General features: G+C 40.4%; 1 protein-coding gene across 1 annotated transcript in view; it reads left to right on the top strand.

Moving 5' to 3' along the window:
• Positions 1 to 18,934, top strand: part of DCHS2 (dachsous cadherin-related 2) — a 119,738-nt gene that overhangs the window by 3,119 nt on the left and 97,685 nt on the right. Inside the window, 5 exon segments of the mRNA XM_045295799.1 lie at positions 5,728 to 5,782; positions 8,352 to 8,588; positions 11,599 to 12,615; positions 15,609 to 15,796; positions 17,260 to 17,359. Of these exon segments, the coding sequence (XP_045151734.1) occupies positions 5,728 to 5,782; positions 8,352 to 8,588; positions 11,599 to 12,615; positions 15,609 to 15,796; positions 17,260 to 17,359 (1,597 nt within the window).

An 18,934-nucleotide genomic window follows, 5' to 3' on the forward strand; every position in this document is an offset into this window, starting at 1 on the left:
AAACACAGGGAATCCAGGACAGATGATCCCTTCAGGACCAGTGGTGAGAGTGGCGATACCGGGATGGTGGAGGGAAGGTGGGGTAGAAAGAGGGAACCGATTACAAGGATCTTCATATAACTCCCTCCCTGGGGTACAGAAACTGAAAAGTGGGTGAAGGGAGACATTGGACAGTATAAGACATGACAAAATAATAATAATTTATAAATTATCAAGGGTTCATGAGGGAGGGGGGAGCAGGGAGGGAGGGGTAAAATGAGGAGCTGATACCATGGGCTCAAGTAGAAAGCAAATGTTTTGAGAATGATGATGTCAACAAATGTGCAAGTGTGCTTGACACAATGGATGCATGGATTGTGATAAGGGTTGTATGAGTCCCCAATAAAATGATTTTTTAAAAAGGCATCAAGAAAGCAACATTCACAATAACCACACAAAGTAGAAATACTAGGAATAAATCTATCCAAGTAAAGAAAGACCTGTATAGAGACAACTGCACAACATTAATACAAGAAACTAAAAGAGACCTAGACACATGGAAGAGTATCTTGTATTTATGAATAGGAAGATTCAATATTGTGAAAATATTGATACAACCTAAAGCAATCCAAATCCAAATTCCAAAGCCTACAAATTCAATGCAATCCCATCCCAAATTCCAACATTATCCTTTAAAGAAATGGAAAAATTAATTACTGTCTTTGTATGGAGAGGGGAGAAGCCCAGGATAAGCAAAGAATTTCTCAAAAAAGATGAACAAATTAGATGGCTTTGCACTATCTGACCTCAGAACGTACTACACAGCCACAGTTGTCAAAACAGCCTACTACTGGTGAATGATTAATACATAGGCAAATGGAGCGGAACCAAAAGCCCCCAAATAAAAGCATTCTATAGACAGCTGATTTTTGATAAGATGATTTTCGACATGAAGATTCTAGACCAAGAAACATTAAATGGAAAGGGGATGCCTTCTTCAACAAATGATGCTGGAAAAACTGGATATCCCTTTGCAGAAGAATGAAACAGAATGATACCTGATCTCAAGAACAAAAATGAGCTCAAGGTGATTAGAGACCTAAATGTAAAACCCAAAGCTAGCAGGATCATCAATAAGAAAGTTGGGACAAATCTAATTGCCCTGGTGTAGGGCATACATGGACTCCCAGAAGCACACACAGAAGAAGACAGAATAGATGCCTGAAATCTATTAAAGGGAAAACCCTTGTGTACATCCAAAGATTTAATCAAAAGAGTAAAACGAGAGTTCACAGATGGGAAAAGATAATTAGCAATGGCATAATGGACAAAGGACTATTTACTAAAATCTACAGAATACTGCAACACAACAAGAAAAAACAAATAATCCTCTTAAAAGGTGGACCTTAATAGATTATTCACAAAGGATGACACCTGACTGGCTCACAAGCACACGAGGAAATACTCTTATTCACCAGCCATCTGGGAAATGCAATATCAAAACAACGATGAGATACCATCTAACATCCAGAAGCATGGGCCAATTTTTAAAAAGCCGAGAACAACAAATGCTGAAGAGGGTGTGGAGAGATTAGAGCTCTTATACACTGCTGGTGGGCTTGTAACTTTCTAGAGGAGGAGGAAAAATAAAGACCAACAGCTCTTTTAAGGACACTAAAGGTTCTCACCCTTCCTCTTGCCGTGACCCTTTAATACAGTTCCTCATGCTGTGGTGACCCCCTAACCCCAAAATTATTCTTGTTGCTACTTCATAACTGTGATTTTGCTGCTATTACAAATCAGGCAACCCCTGTGAACGAATTGTTCGACCCCCAAAGGGGTCGCAACCCACAGGTTGAGAACCGCTGCTAAAGGGGAAGTATGCCTGGTACTATACTGCTGATAGACCATATTGTTCTGGGCTTCTGTACATGCCCTGGGGATCAGGTCATATGCCATAGAACACTGGGCCATTGAACCTTGTATCTTCAAGGCACACAACACACTCCAAAGGCCGTCCCAGAAGGATGTGATGTGGAAACCCCCGTAGGTGAACTAAGCACACCTGTAACCCAAAGAATGAAGACTTAAATTATGTAGTGCATGAAGAACTAAGGTGAACTAAGCACACCTGTAACCCAAAGAATGAAGACTGAAATTACATAGTGCATGAAGAAGCAGAAGACAGAGTTTTGAACCGTTGATAGATGGACTAATATCTACTTAGGAATTCAATGCCCTACTTGCTGTGTCAAAATATTAAAATATCCTGGTAGAGCTTTATCTGACATGGTCAGTGAATATTATTGTAAGTTTTGCCTGACCACTAACTCCTGTTGTTGGTGTAAATAGTATCTAGTCGTGTAGGGATTTAATCTGTACAAGTCAATAATCCGTGTACTGTGATTTACAGTTTGCCCAAAATTCTTCTATATCCCTTTCTCAATAGTCTTTCAAAATTATTTTCAGGGCTAAACCAATGACACTATAAACAGAAGGTCCTCCTGCTCCAGGGACATGATTGATAAAATATCTACCATATAATAACAAGGATGTCTCTAAGGTGAGCCAGACACAGACAGAAGACATAGATTCAGGAATGGATTTTGGGCTCACACTTACGCCTAGGTCCAATCTAACAACAGTTACTTCACAAGACATGTCCCTGCTCAATACTCTCCCTCATGCAGGAAACATGGGAAAGATGGGTGCAATAGCAAAGTGTGGTGAAGACATTAGATGGCACCTAGCTAACAGAAAGCATAGTGTCTGGGGTCTTAAAGGCTTGTTTTCAGACCTTTAAGTGAGACCTCAACTAAGGCAATATCTAAGAAACATGCCTAAATCCGTGATTCTTGGATTGTAAATTATATAGACCAAATCAGAAAGAGGAGATAGTATCAAAGCTTAAATTGTGAGATTCTGGTGTGCAGAAGGGCATGGATGACAGTGGAAGCCCAACATACATTTTCAGGTTATTCATAGGGAATAAGCCTCCAGCGATTTCCCTCTAACCATAATTTAGGGGTGGGGATATCAGACAGAATATTGTAGACATGAATATAATAACTCTGACTTTAATGGTTAAAACTTGTTATCTAATCCCCCCTTTGATACACTTTGTGCTTGATCTGGTTTTTAATATTTGCTGTTTTTCCCCCATATTGGTGTTCAAAGTCTCTATTGTATTTTGTCGTTGTTGGTAACTTTCTTGATTCTCTGCTATGCATTTTTCTATGTTTTTTGGTATATGAAAACCAGGATGGATAAACAAAATAATAAAGAAAGAAGAAAATCAGGATAGCTGCATGTATAGAGACAGTAGGTAGAATAAGGTTTCCTGGGGGTACACAGGGGAGTTCACAGGTGGGTAGTGGGGCATAGATACCAAGGAGACCAAGAAGGAAGAAAAAATATAGCGAGACATATCTAGAAGCAGTGGCTTCTAATTTCAATAATTCTGTTAAGTAATAAATTAGTGAATAGGATAATTGATATTTTATTTTCAAAACCTGTTGCAAATGGAAATTTCAGTTATTTACCTTGTCTTGTGAGACCCTCCCTCATATGGCATCATTTGCTGTCAAAGGCTGAAGAAGGCATCCTTTTTTCCGAACAAGACGCTCCATTTCGTAAAGTGCAGTTCCCAACACTACCTCCCCACCCCACCCCCCACTCCCACCGCCAAAAAGCACATACGTTCATTTCTGTGAATTGCTACTATATGCAAAGTCCATAATAGTTAACATTGAAGCCCTAGGCTGCTCACTGCCAGCTCGAGTCCTCTGGGGGGAGATGTGACATCTGCTGCTGTAGAGATGCTCAGTCTTGGGAACCGTGTGGGACAGTTCTGTTCCGTCTGACAGGGTCGTTTTGAATTGGAATCAACTTTCCATGATTTGTGTACTTTCTCCCTATTTCAATAGGGGTACCGGGGATACAAGTTGTTCTGCTAAGCCCAAGGCTAGCAGTTTGGAACGACCAGCCTGTGCGAGGGAGAAAGATGAGTCTGTGTCCTTCCATAAAGAATGACCGTCCCGACGGCCCGTAGAGTTAGTTAGGTCTACTCCATCGTTTGAGTCAGAATCACTTGACTCCATGGCCGTGATTTTGGTTTTTTGAGAATCACTGTGTGTATATAACTTTAAAATGCCTGGCTCCCCTATAACTAATATTTCTTAACTTACTGACTTTTGTGGGATTTTTTACATTTAGTTATTGCTGGGTTTTTATGCGTTCTTGATAAAGTTTCTCGACAAAGATATATTGGGTGACTGAATATTTGGCACAAAGTCTTTTTCTCTCATCTCCTCCTCTCCTCCAAATTCATTGAGATCCTATGTCGTCACAAATGAAAGAGCCTTGGTGATGCTGTTGGGTAAGCAGTGGACTGCTGCTACGCCCAGCTGGCGGTTCAAACCTACCAGCCGCTCTGTTGGGGAAAGAGGAGGCTGTTTGCTCTTGTGCAGCTTTGTAGCCTTGAACACCCTATGGTTTTTTTTTGGTTTTTTTAAACATTTTATTAGGGGCTCATACAACTGTTATCCCAATCCATACACACATCAATTGTGTAAAGCGCATTTGTACATCGTTTCTCAAAACATTTTCTCTCCACTTAAACCCCCGACATTAGGTCCTCATTTTTCCCCTCCCTCCCCGCTCTCCCCTCCCTCATGAGCCCTTGATATTTTATAAATGGGTATTTTATCATATCTTGCCCTGTCCGACTTCTCCCTTCACCCACTTTTCGATTGTCTGTCCCCCAGGGAGGAGGTCACACACAGTTCCATGTAATCGGTTCCCTGTTTCCTACCCATTCTCCCTTTACCCTCCCTGTTTTGCCACTCACACCACTGGTCCTATAGGGCTCATCCGCCCTGGATTCCCTGTATTTTCAGTTCCTATCTGTACCAGTGTACATCCTCTGGTCTAGCCAGACTTGCAAGGTCGAACTCGAGTCATGGTAGTGGGAGTGGGGAGGAAACATTTAGGAACTAGAGGAAAGTTGTATTTTTCATCGTTGTTACATCACATCCTGTGACTGGCTCATCTCCTCCCCGAGACCCCTCTGCAAGGGGATCTCCAGGAACACCCTATGTTGGGTCACGATGCGTAGGGATCAACTTGATGCCAGTGGGTTTGGGGTTACTCTGACAAGTCAGAGAAGTAGTCCTCAGAGAAATTGTGTTAAAATAAGAAGAAACAAAGGTTCTTACATGGATCGAGGATAAAATAATAAAAATGTCAGAGTGAGCTATGTGTTGCTTCTTGTTCCCCAGTCTCCAATCATTGGGACTTCAAGCCTTCTATTAAACGATTTCGATTTAAAATGCTGGTGTGTGCATTGAGGGAGGACCCAATAAATACGACATGAGTTTCACCAGAGATAATGCTTAAGAGTGACTATAGTATGGCTATTTATTTTATTAGGTATTATAATTTACCATATGTTTTCATAGCTCATTTTATTAGTAATTTGAGTATTTGAGCCATTATTTCTGTTCATATCTGGAATGAAAACATGTTCAAAACAGTTTTATATAATTTCTATGAAGCACATTTATCTCCACTTCAGGGATTCAATTAATTGAATGCAGTGCTCCTAAATATCTTCACTTGCTGGTTCTGAAAATTCATCTCTGAAGCTTTTTACATAATAATAGCTCTATTTTTAGAGAAGAATCTTGTACAGGGATTTAAAAAGGCATGTATTTTGATATACAATCTAATTTTCGTTTCTTATTGCAGTATGCAGGCTTCCGAAATAGCTCTAACAGTCCTATTCCTGTGGAGCAGCTGCTAGGTGCAGACCACCGATCTCTGTTATCTGTTGGGACAGGCATTCCGTTTTCTTTATCAAAATCATCAGGGATGTCAAATGAAATATTTCCGTGTTTCTTTGTAAATTGTAATCAGCTCGATAACAATATGTACCTGAACAGTATATGAATAGCTAGCAGAGAAACCACACAACCACTGTGTGACTTGTGCACTGTGAAGTATGGCTACAGCAAACTGCACACCAAACTTGGTGTCATCACGTCCGCTCTGACTCAGCGTGCCCCCAGAGAACAGGGAAGAACTTCTTTGCGTTTAGAAGACTCTAAAGTTTTACAGCCGTCAAGTTCAGGTTCCGCCGAGCAGTGGGTGGATTTGAACAATGCGCCAGTGGGGAGCAGCTCAGGACATAGCCCAGTCTACCACCAGGCCTCCTCTAAAGTAGGTATCATCAATGCAAGACAAAGAAAGTGGTTCAGGGAAAAGAATATATAAATTCAAATGAGGACAATGAATTTATGTTCACAGCAATGGAATAATCTGAAAAAAGACAGGTACCACGCCTCAGGGAAGGCACACCTTAGTCCTCAAAGTGCATCCTTGCTTTTTCACACTTTAAAGAGGTTTTGTGCAGTAGTTTAACCGATGAAATGTGGTTTGGTCTCTTGACTGCTGCTTCCGTGAGAACTGATTGTGTGACCCAGCAAGACGAAATTCTTGATGACGTCAATCTTTTCTCTGTTTATTATGATTTACCTATTGGTCCAATTGTGAGGAATTTTGTTTTCTCTACATTGCGTTTTAATTCCAATTAAAGGCTGAAACCCTTGATCTTCATTATCTGAACGTGAGGAGGACTCAAAGCATTTCCTTTACATTATTGTTGTATTGCACCCTAATAAAAAGTGCTATATTCTACCGTGTATCTGAAACTCCATCGTTTCTGATCGTATCTGAGGCTCAATATTCATACTGGGTGCCAGACCGAAGAGGATAACCAGGAGTAGGTCCAGGAGAAAGGAACCATGGCAGAGAAATGAAATGAAATCGTGTTAGATAGGAAGCAACTAGAGAAGATGGACATATTGTGCTTACAATAGGCCAGACAAGATATTTTCGTTATGAAAGATATATGATGGAAAAAGAAAACATTTTATTAAATATGTAACAGAAGCCGTTTTCTGTGTTGTATCTTTTTTATGTTTACAAGCTAACATAGTAGTTGTTGTTCCTTCGCATCAAATCAATTCTGACTCCTGGCAACTCCATGTATATCAGAATAGAACTGTGCTCCACTGAGTTTTCAAGGCTGAGACCTCTCAGAAGAGCAATAGGTCTGTCTTCTGAGCCACCTTTGGGTGGTTTGAAGTACCAATTTATTTCTGTCTGTTTCAAGAGTGTTATTGACACTATATCCACTATACTCCATAACCCGAAAAACCTTCTGAAACTTAGAATTTAAGCTCAAATACAATTCTCTCCTCTAGTCTTGGATTTTATTTTTTAGAGTCTTTGGATCACACATGCTGGTGTGCTTCTTTCACATGAACTTAGATGATAAGAGGTGCCAACTTCACCATTTGTGCAGTGAGTTACAATACTCAATTATCCATTTTACCAGCATTATGGATCTCTGCCTGATATGACCAGGGATACCCCCAACTCCCACATGTACTATGCACATATCATGGGTCTAACTTACAATGATAGAGTACAGTCGTTGAAAGAGCTGTCCTATAATTTAGTTAAGGGCAGATAGCAAGTACCTCCAAAGATAATATTTTAGTTCCATCCTGTAACTGACTGGGCAGAATATCTTCACTGTGTTGTACTATGTAATATGGTCTGTTAGTCCATCATCCTGGGCTGGTGATAGGGTAGTGTTTTTGTGGTTATGGACTGTCCAGCCTACTTCAAACCATACTCACTACCATCCAGTCTAGTCCAACTCATGGTGTGTCCATAGGACAGAGTACAATTGCCACTATGGATTTTTTCCGAGGCTGTAAATCTTTAAAGATGCAGAAAGCCCCTTCTTCTGAGGAGCAGCTTAGAGATTAAACCATTGACTGTCTGCTTTGCAGCCTAACTCCTAACCCATTATGACATCAGAACTCCTTACCCACCTTATATGTCAGAGGAAGGCTGTCCACAGCGTATCTAAAACCATCGGTGGGTTTGAACTTCCAAACTCACTTCCATAAGTTGATTTCAACTTATAGTAACCTTGTAGAACTTCCTCTGTGGGTTTTCCCAGATGCGAACAGAAAGCCTCATCTTTTTCCCACATGGTGGGTTCAAACTGCTGACCTGGTGGTGAACAGCCCAATAAGTAACCTGCTATGTGACCAAGGCTCCATAGACAGGAAAAGAAACAGGAAACACACACACATTCAATCAGTGAGTGCCATTAAGTTAATTCTGACTTCTATAGGGTTCTGAGACTAAAGGTGTTTATGGAATCAGCGAGCCCCATCTTTTTCCCAAGCAGTAGCTAAGCCCAAGAATGAATGTAATTTTGTGACTTCTTGGTAAATAAATGATGATGTACATCTAAGGTAAGTAACCTTTAAGCTTCTCTTTCTCCTGCTCAGGAATCATTTACTTGGCATCAACCCTTGGTAACTTGGACTCTCCTACACTCTCCCTGGAGGTGTGTGCTCGAGATGGTGGTGGACTCACATCTCCCGTTAATGCTGACGTCACCATACACGTTCTCCCGACAGCTCTGTTGGCTGCTGAATTTGAAAGGCCCAAGTATACCTTTTCCGTTTCTGAGGATGTACCTGAAGGGAGTCCCGTCGGAACAGTGAAAGTTACAGAGCCCTTGAGTAAGTACCTTTTGTACCGCTTTTAGGTTCATAATTGGAGTATTTCTTAGAGCATTTTCAGACTATACAATTTACATCACTACTTTCTTGTCTCCATATTAGCCAATGCAGTTCCTCTCTTTTATAGATATACATATTTTTTTCTGATCACAAGGTCAAAATTCAAAACTTACAGTCACCAGTTCCAACTCATGGTGACCCTATATAGGATGGAGCAGAACTGCTCCTGCGGGTTTTGAGACTAAATCTGGATGAGAGAGAAGAGAGTGCATAAACTTTATCCCGCAGAGTAGCAGGCAGTTTGAAACTGCGAGCTTTGTGGTTAGTAGTTCAACAGGTAATCCAGTATGCCACCAGGGCAATAAGAACGTTTAAAATAAAATTTTAATGAACACACAATATAGAAATGTAGAAGTGTAAATCCCCTATAACCCACTTGATCCTTCAGAGCAAGTTCATTTTTTGTTTTTGCAAACATGTGATTTTTTTCTGTGACTCTTATTTGCCTCATTTACTAGATGCTGAACATCATTCTGTTTCATAAAAATAGTTTCAAAGAACTTCAACTAGCATATAAATTATTTAAATATTTCCCATTGGTTATTGAAAGGAAGAACACGCCCAGCATATCATACACTGAAAGAACGAAAGAAACATTTCTACACTTGAGTTGTAATATTAAAAGATCCTCTGTGAAAAAAACATTGACTGAGGCAGGAATCACCCATAGAAGATGGAAAGAAAACAGTCACTGTACCCCAAAGATCTAGTCAATATTCAATCATTGCAGTTTGTATCATGTGAGCAAGAACCAATGGTACTGACTGGAGAAGTCCAAACTGACAGGAAAGCATTCGCTGAAAACAAGGCTCCAGGAATTGGTGGGACACCAAGTGCAATGTTTCAACAAGCTGATGAAGTAGTGGACGTGCTCACTTCCCTATGCCAAGAAATTTGCAGGACAGCTATTTGGCCAACTGCCTAGAAGATGTGCATATTTGTCCCCATTCCGAAGAAAGGTGACCTAAGAGAATGAATGCTCACATTGTAGAACAATGTCATTGATAATCACTTGCAAGTAACATTTTGCTGAAGATCATCCAACAGTGGTTTCAGTGGTACATTAACAGGCTGCTGCCAGAGGTTCAGGCCAAATTCAGAAGAGGGCATGGGACAAGGGATATCAGTGCTGCTGTCAGCTGGATCTTGGCTGAAAGCGGAGAGTACCAGGGAAATGTGCGCGTGCGCTTCACAGACTGACTCTGTGCTTCCAACAGACTGAATAGCCTTCAGAAGGATACGGGTTCCAGAACCTCTCGTGACCCTCCTACAGAACCTGCGCACAGATCACGAGGCGGTTGTGAGAGCAAAATAAGGGAATGCTGCATGGTTAAAATCAGGACAGGTGTGCTTCAGGGTTGTATCATCTTACTATATTTATTCAGACCGAATAATGAGCAAGTAATCAAAGAAGCTGGATTATATAAAGAAGAATTAGTATCAGGATTAAAAACCCGTGATATGCAGATGACACAAAGGGAGGAGGGCTTGAAGCACTTGCTGATGAAGATAAAAGATTGTAGCTTTCAGTAGGGATTGCAACTCAGTGTCTTGCAAACAAAAAACCCCCACAACAGGACCAATAGATAACATAAACAGAGAAAAGATCGAAGTTGTCCAGAATCTCATCTTGCTTGGATCCACAATCAATGCTCATGGAAGCAGCAGTCAAGAGATCACATGATTCATTGCATAAGATAAAGCCACGGCACAACATTCTTTAAAGTGTTGAAAAGCAAGGGTGTTACTTTGAGGACTAAGGTGCCCGTGACTCAAGCCATGGTATTTTCAGTTTCCTCCTATGCATATGAAAGTTGGACATTGAAAAAGGAACACAGAAGGAAATGGATGCATCAGAATGATGGTGTTGGTGAAGAATATTGAAAAGACCCTGGACTTCCAAAAGAACAAACAAATCTGTCTTGGAAGAAGTACAACGAGAAGGCTCCTTGGAGACAAGGATGGCCCGACTTGGTCTCACAGAGTCTGAACAAGTGATGAGGAGCAACCAGTCCCCGTAGAAGAACAATATGTTTGTGTAACTCGAGGAGCGTTGACACAGTGGCTGCAACAATGGGCGCAAACACAATTGTGAGGACGGCGCAGGACCGGGCAGTGTCTCCTTCTGTTGCGCATAGGGTTGATCTGAGTTGGAACTGATTTGATGGTACCTAACAATACCAACATTCAAACAGGTCCTATTTGATGTTCGTTTGAAGGGGTCCCCGTGTTTGCTTGTTCAAATCGTGCAGGAGCATGTCCTTTTTCTTTCACCGTCACGAAAGAGCCTCTGCGGGATCAATCCCTACAAGTGAGGTCTTGTCCAGAGATCTCGTCACCCTCTCGGCTCCCTCCACTTCGTCCCTCCGCCTCCTCTCAACCTTTGTAGAGGGTTCTCCGAAGATGGGAGATTAGATCATAAGAGACACATAAACCCAATCTAACTGTAGTTTTCTCAAATATGTTTTAAAAGTTTCCAAATTCTGCTCTGCACATCTTTCCCCTTTAACGGAATGCAAGAAGGAAGGAGTGGAAATTTAACTTAAGCTTCCAAAGCCAGATATAAAGAAATAGCTTACCAAAGCTATATGTTCCTTGTCAAGTTCCAGTCCTGAAGGGTGACACGGGGCTACTGTAGTCTCCGGGGTTCTACCAATTTATTTCTGACTAGTAAGCCTAGTCTTTTTTTTGGTTTCATTATTTTATGTTCTGTCCCCATTTTTCTCCCATTGTAACCAGCACTTTCTATTGAGATTGCTTTCAGAGCACCATCTAGTTTTTTGGTTCCTGGGTTGTGGAGATTGATGTACACGTGGCTTCTTAGTCCACTGACAAATTATTTCCATGTATCATTGATTTCCTGCATTATTCTTTTCTCCATACATGTACGCCACTCCCTCTGGCCCCTCCATACTGTGATTATTTTCTTTCTCTCTCTTCCCCCCCGCAGATTCCACAGAACCAATTTTTTACAGAATCACTTCTGGGGATCTGGATGGAACGTTCTCTATCCACCCATGGCTGGGCTCCATCTGTACGCAGAAGCCTCTGGATCGTGAGACACAGCCCGTGTTTGTGCTCACTGTCCAGGCACAGTTGACCAACTCCCCAGTCTGCAGCAGCACCCAAGTCAGCATAACTGTCCTTGACATCAATGATAACCACCCAGCTTTTCTCACCAACGCTGATGAGGTTAAACTATCTCAGCACACACCACCTGGCACAGCCTTGTACTTCACCCGAGCAGAGGACAAAGACAGTGACCGAAATGGATTTATCCAATACTCCATTGCCAGCCAGCCCTCAGGCACCTTCACCATTGACCCAGGCCTTGGGGTAGTGTACCTCAATAAGAGTCTGGGAGGGGCCCCACCACAGAAGTACATAGTCAGGGTCATGGCTAAGGACCGAGGAGTTCCTTCTCTGGCATCCCAGTTGGTGTTGACTGTAGTTATTGAAAAACAAGAAACAAACCCACCCCTGACATTTGAAAATTTGGTCTATCAAGTTGAAATTAGTGAAGCCCTCTCACCAACTACTCAACTGTTACAAATCCAGGCCCATGTACATGGCCCACAGCACACAACTTCACAGCTCCTGTACTCCCTGGAACCCAGTATAGACTCTGCCCCATTTGGCATCAGTGTTGACAGTGGGTGGGTATATTTGAGGAGACAGCTGGACTATGAATCCCAACGAACATATAATTTTAGAGCGTTTGCCTGGATTCCAGGGGATGGGGCGCTGCGACGCGTGAGCGCCTCAGTAATTGTCCATGTCCTGGATGAGAACGACAATTCTCCTGTCTTCTTGCATGATGTGTTGTTTTTGAAAGTCAAGGAGAGTCCTATTCCTCAAGGGACAATAGGCCAAGTTACAGCCGTGGACAGAGACTCTGGGAAGAATGGACAGCTCTCCTATTTCCTGCTGTCTGCTGGAAAATTCTTCAAGGTGAATCCTAATACAGGTAGTGTATGGTAGCTTCCACCTATGTATTTAACAGTTCGGATGGACAGAACTCCAGTTTTCCAAGTTTAGCATTAGTACAAACTCATAATTAAAGCTGTAGTTTATGATGAATCCACATATTCAATTATAGTATTGTATGACTTTAAAATGAACCAAAACCTGAACAGATGTTTTCCTGATAATTTGTATTTCTCTTGTCTTACACCCTTGCTAATACAGACTTCCTATTCTGACTCATATCTCTTAGAAGGAGTTGAATAAATCCTTGGGGAAAGTCCAAATTTTATAACCAACTACTCTTCTCCCTTGGCAGACTTTTTAAAAGGTTAAAACATTTTATGAAATATAAACTTCATCAAGGTTAGAGTAGAAATCGATCTATTAGTTAAGATTCTGATCTCCTTTATTTTGGTAAGGGGACTAGAGAAAGAAGCACAGTTTACTGTAAGTGTTTTTAAAGGTTTAATTGAGAAGTGAAATATAAATTGGTTACTTTATTTTATATTCCATGAATTTTCAAGGCAGTTATTTAATTTTATGACCACTTAGAAATGAAACATGAATATCCAAACCTTGTAGTTGAGGAAACAAGTTCAGATAGCCTGAGGAACTTGCCCTACATCATGAAACCAGCACAGCAGGAAGACAGAGAAAACCATCCTTTGTGCAATACCAGAGGGCGGCATTTATATCCAAACCCAAACACCAGCTGCCACCAGGGTGATTCCAACTCGCAGCAGCCCTACACAGGATTTGAATCCTGTGAATCTTCATGGGAGCAAACAGCTCCTGCAGAGCAGCTAGTGGATTTGAACTGTCAAACTTGTGGTTAGCAGCCCAACACCTATCCCACACCAGCAGCAGCATTCTGTGCAAATGGCACCCGTTGCCCTTCGCTGGGGACAGCATTTGAAATCCGCTGTGATGGACGTTCAGCCTTTACGGCATCTTTATGTGTGAACTAGAAAGGTCTGCTTCTCCTCCAGGCAAACGTAGCTTCTCACCAGATGGGTGGTTTGCCAAGAAGAGGGTCAGCTGGATTTCCGGTCCAGTACCCTCCTGAAGCCAGGACCCTTCTGCCCTGCAGGACACATACTGTTCCCCTGTGCACAATGGACTTGCTTGCCCTTCACTTCTGCCTGGCTAGATTCCCTCGGTATTTCGCTTCAATGGATTTGTTTTTCCTAATACATACACACTCTTTTTTTTATCGGGGGGTGGGGGTGGGGGGGCTCATATAGCTCTTATCACAATACATACTTACATCCATTGTTTCAAGCACATTTGTACATTGGTTGCCATCATCATTCTCAAAACATTTCCTTTCTACATGAGCCCTTGGTATCAGCCCCTCATTTCCCCCTTCTCTCTCCAACCCTTCCTCCCTCACGAACCCTTGATACTTTATACATTCTTATTTGTTCATGTCTTACACTGACCGATGTCTCCCTTCGCCCACTTTTCTGTCGTCCATTGGTTCCTGTCTCTCCCAATTAGTCCAGTCTCCAGATTCAGAGATTAGGCATTCATTCCTTTTGTTTTGCGACCTTAAGCCAGTAGCTTAACCTCAGAGCTTCAGTTTCCTTCACATGATTAGAGGTTATCATTCCTGATATGATCTGGGTCTTGTTCTGAGAGCACCCTTCAGTGCTCAACAGGCATGCATACCCTCCACATCCTGATGGCCTGAGACCTCATAGTGCGATGGTTCTCAGCCTTCCTAATGCCACGACCCTTTAATATAGTTCCTCATGTTGTGGTGACCCCCAACCACAAAATCTTTTTTGTTGCTACTTCATAACTGTAATTTTGCTACTGTTATGAATTGTAATGTAAATATCTGGTATGCAGGATGTATTTTAATTGTTACAAATTGAACATAATTAAAGCATGGTGATTAATCACAAAACAATATGTAATTATATATTGTGAAATATTTATGTGTTTTCCGATGGTCTTAGGTGACCCTGTGAAAGGGTCGTTCGACCCCCAAAGGGGTCGCGACCCACAGGTTGAGAACCTCTGTGATAGTGTATGTTAAAGACAAACCATTGTTCAAGGACTAGTGTTTGATTTCTAGAAAGACTTTTTTTTTTTGCTATTGCTTTGAAGAAATAATAACAATTACCATGTAGGCCTATAAATTGGAATAGACTTGACAGACACTTTATTGTTTTTAATGTGTGCCATAATTTACATTTTACAAGATATTTTAAAATTCATAATTGTATTTGCTTTTGCTAGCATCCATAGGAAGTCAGATGAGAGAGACCATTCGATTTCTGAGGTGCAGGTAGGGAGATCCAAGCCCAGATCTTAGGATGTTAAAATTCATGTATTTCCCACTATTCTGTGTCACACCATGGAGAGGAATCAACAGTAATTTTACATCTTTCTAATTATTAAAAAATTCCCATGGAGTGTTTTATTACATCCCACTCCTCACTTGTCACCATGGTTAGGTTCCAAAGACCAAGTCCTTATGTAAAAAGCAGTGTGATGCACTGAGATAAACAAAAATACAGGAAGACTACATCATTACATAACTGCTATGTTTCATCGTTACATGTCGATGTATATTACTTCATAGCTTCCAAACGTATGAAATCCATTCTCCAGACAAGCGGACATGTAACCGACCGTAACCAGCACACCAGAGTTATTCTTACTTTGCACTTACAGCGATAAGGTGTTGATAACAAGATGGCCGATAAGTGAGGAGTAGGTATCTTTGGTTTTATGTATTCCATTTCTAGATCAAATAGTTGTGGTAGATCTTTTGAAATGAAAACAATGGCGATTTTAAGTTTGCATTTTCAGTAGCAACTTTAGAAAGTTCTTTGCACGGTAGAAGCCACAACTATGCCTCTCACATGTGATCTCTTGGAAGCTGTGTTTTCACTCCGAGCTTGGCATTTGACATCCTTTGTGACCGTCATTTCGGATGCGGTTTAGAATGCCTTTTCCCTCTTTCTGTTCTGCGTTCCTCAGGGGAACTTATCAATTGGGTGGCACTGGACCATGAGCATCAAGTACACCATCATGCGACTGTCTTAGTGACTGATCATGGCTCCCCGCCACGAAACTCGACCATGGTGATTTATATCTCAGTTACTGACGTCAATGATAATGCGCCCCATTTCCCGCAGTGTGTCCCTGGGAAGGAGTTACACATCAAGGTATGCCTGGCCGTGATTTTTCTTAGCCTACTTTCTCAATTGCAGTCGAAGTGTACATTTGTTTGGAGCGCCACCTTGTGGTAAGAAGTGAGAGTTTATCAAATCTGGTTATTTCAAGACAACAGAGGCATCAATAGAGGCATTTTTAAAAAGAAAATAATTATATGTAGTATTTGAGATCGCACATTCATCTGTCTTATAATAACATAATTCTGCCCTTTGTATGCAGACATAATGGACCTCATGATGAATGTTCAGAAATAAAGGTGTTTTTTTTTCCCCCCAAAAGTGCCTGCATCGCTTTGTGCAGGTTCCTTAGCAACAGGTGATGTGCTCGTTGGAACGATCTGTAGCGCCAGAGTGGGGAGCTGTGCCCTAAGAGACAGTAAAAATTGATCCTTTTGAGCACATGCACGAACATCCCATTATCTTTTATTACGTAATTCTTTTTCATACCCATGATTTTTAATGTTTTATAATGTATACAATAAATCAGTACGTGAATTTGAATAAAATTAATATACTTGAGGCAACTTTTTCATAATTTTTAAATGAGTATCATACATACTCATTTCCTATATGAAGTGAAATTTTGGAAGCTGCTGCTCCCAAGCCCTTGCATATCACACTGAGTGCATGGAAAACATTTTAAGAGATTCTGAGGACGTCAATCCATTTAACTTAAGCTTCCAAAGCCAGATATAAAGAAACAGCTTACCAAAGCAAAACATTATCATAGTAGGAGGGTGCTTCACAAAGCTCATGGAAATAGTTCATTATATTTTAATTTCATTTCTCCACAAGCTTTCTGAAGTACCCTCATATCTTTATGATTTTTAATTAAATCACTTAAATTATCTGTATCACTGAAATTATCATTGGGCAGTTAGACGCAAAACATGGACTCCACATGTATATTTCAATAGTGCAGGAAAGTTTCTGTTGATTAATGAAATATATTTTCTGTAATAAAACAAATTTTAATTTGTTTTTTCCCTGATGAATAAGAAGATGCTGCAAAACTAAACCAAACTCGTTGAGTCGATGCCTACTCAGACTCCGAGACTGTAACTCTTTGTGAGAGTAGAAAGCCCTGTCATTCTCCCCCGGAGTGGCTAGTGGTTTTGAACTCTTAACCTTGCAGCTCACAGCCCAATGTGTAACCATTACACACCAGGGCTCTGAGAATTCTTAAAACTACATTGAAAACCTAAGATTATTTCTTTTATTCTATTCTTTCCTTCTATGTTTAGACTTCGTCTAAGTGATTCTGATCATTTGTTTACATAGAATCAAATAGTAAACATTTTAGATGATTCGGATCCATATAACTTTTATACAGTAGACATTTGAATTTTATGTGAATTTTAAAATTGTTTAAATTCTTTATAGTAATGTAAAGGACAATTGACATTTCATTTAAAAATTTTCACTAATTGGTCAGCCATTTGTTTTAATGACAGGTTCTGGAAGGTCAACCAGTAAATATGTTAGTGACAACTGTGTTTGCAAAAGATCTTGATGAAGGAAGCAATGGAGAAGTCATATATTCAGTATCTTCAGGTAAAAGTCTCTATGCTTAAAGTACTAAGAGCTTCACAACGTTTATCTTTCAATGATCAATTATGTAGCTACTTCTGACAAAAGGAGGTTCTACTTGGATTACTTAAAATGCTCTAGTTCACTTTGATGATAAGATGAACACAATACACTTCTTATAGTTTAGACTATCCTTCCATAAACAAAGAAGAATTTAAATGCTAATGAAAAATCATAATAGTGTTTCCATATTCTAAATAGGATTTATCCGAGAACTATGAATAAATAGCCCCAATAAATAAATGAATGTTCTCGTCGTCGTTGTTTGGGGTCTCCAGTCTGTTCTGACTCATAGAGAGCCTGTGTGTAAAGCAGAATGAAGCACCGTCCTCACGATCATTGTCCTGTCGGAGCCCATGGCTGCACCACTGTGCCCATCAGGAATAAATGAGTAGCTTATTCTAATCTAATACCAAGGAAAAGAGAAACTGCAAACACTCATTCAAGGATCGTCTTTTGACTATTAGGCAATTAGGTCAGTAATATCTTTATATCTTTTTCCCCCATTTTATTTTTGATTGCGGAAGAGAATCTATTTATTGGTATACTTGTGGGAGAAAATGGGGGTGGAGAGAGAACACACACATATGCATACAATAACAGATTAATATAATTGGCTAAATCTGTTACAGTACTATTATTTGAAAGGAAGCAAAACCATTCTGAATATTATTTATGAATATATGAACTAGGGCTATGCACTCACCACACTTATGAAAATTACTACAAGAATGGATCAAAAGAATGAGATATACACAGATCCCACTCTGGTATCGTTTGTCATTTCTGCAAATATTGAGACGTGATCAAAGTGGAAAGTTAAAATGTGGATGGTTATCATAATTTTTCTGAAGGTATGAAGTTGTTATTAAAATCAACTTTTTAATTGTATGTTACTCAAGCAGAGCAATAGAAAACTCTAAGTATATATACTTTGCTATTCCTATTTCTTTCATATCATCTGATTAGAAAATAATGGCAACTGCAAAATATAATAAAATGAAATAACAAGATAAAAATCAGCATGTTCCCCAATGTTCCTATGGGATTAGAGCAAATTCATGAAAGCTAGAAATAACCAGTAAAGTTTGCATAATTTTCTGCTCTGAACTCTGAGTTCTTTGAAGGGAAGCTTCCTTTTGTATTGGTTTCTTTATTCTCCATAACGGGTAAAGTTCCTGGCTATGGTGATAACGCAGCAATTGTCACATCAGAGAGTGAAAGGAAGTTTCTAGATTTTAGCTGTGCCTTGGCACTTTGGATTGTTTGAAGTATTCAGATTTTGTTCAAGAATAAAGATTTGTAATTTAACTAAAGGGAACAACAATTGGTTCAAAACCAATGGTAGGGAAGGGATGGGAGGACTGGTAGGGAGTGACCAAGGGCAAGGCAACTTCGAGGAACTACGGAAACCAGAATGAAGGCTGAACATGGTATTGGGACTGGAGGAAAGCGTAAAGAAATAGAGGAAAGAAGTAGGAGGCAAAGGGCATACATACAAGCCTAAATACAGACATGTACATATGTAAATATATTTAA

This window comes from Echinops telfairi, unplaced genomic scaffold (genome assembly GCF_000313985.2).
Source record: "Echinops telfairi isolate 266 unplaced genomic scaffold, ASM31398v2 ScPeMD7_5868;HRSCAF=6743_1, whole genome shotgun sequence".
NCBI classification, from domain to species: domain Eukaryota; kingdom Metazoa; phylum Chordata; class Mammalia; order Afrosoricida; family Tenrecidae; genus Echinops; species Echinops telfairi.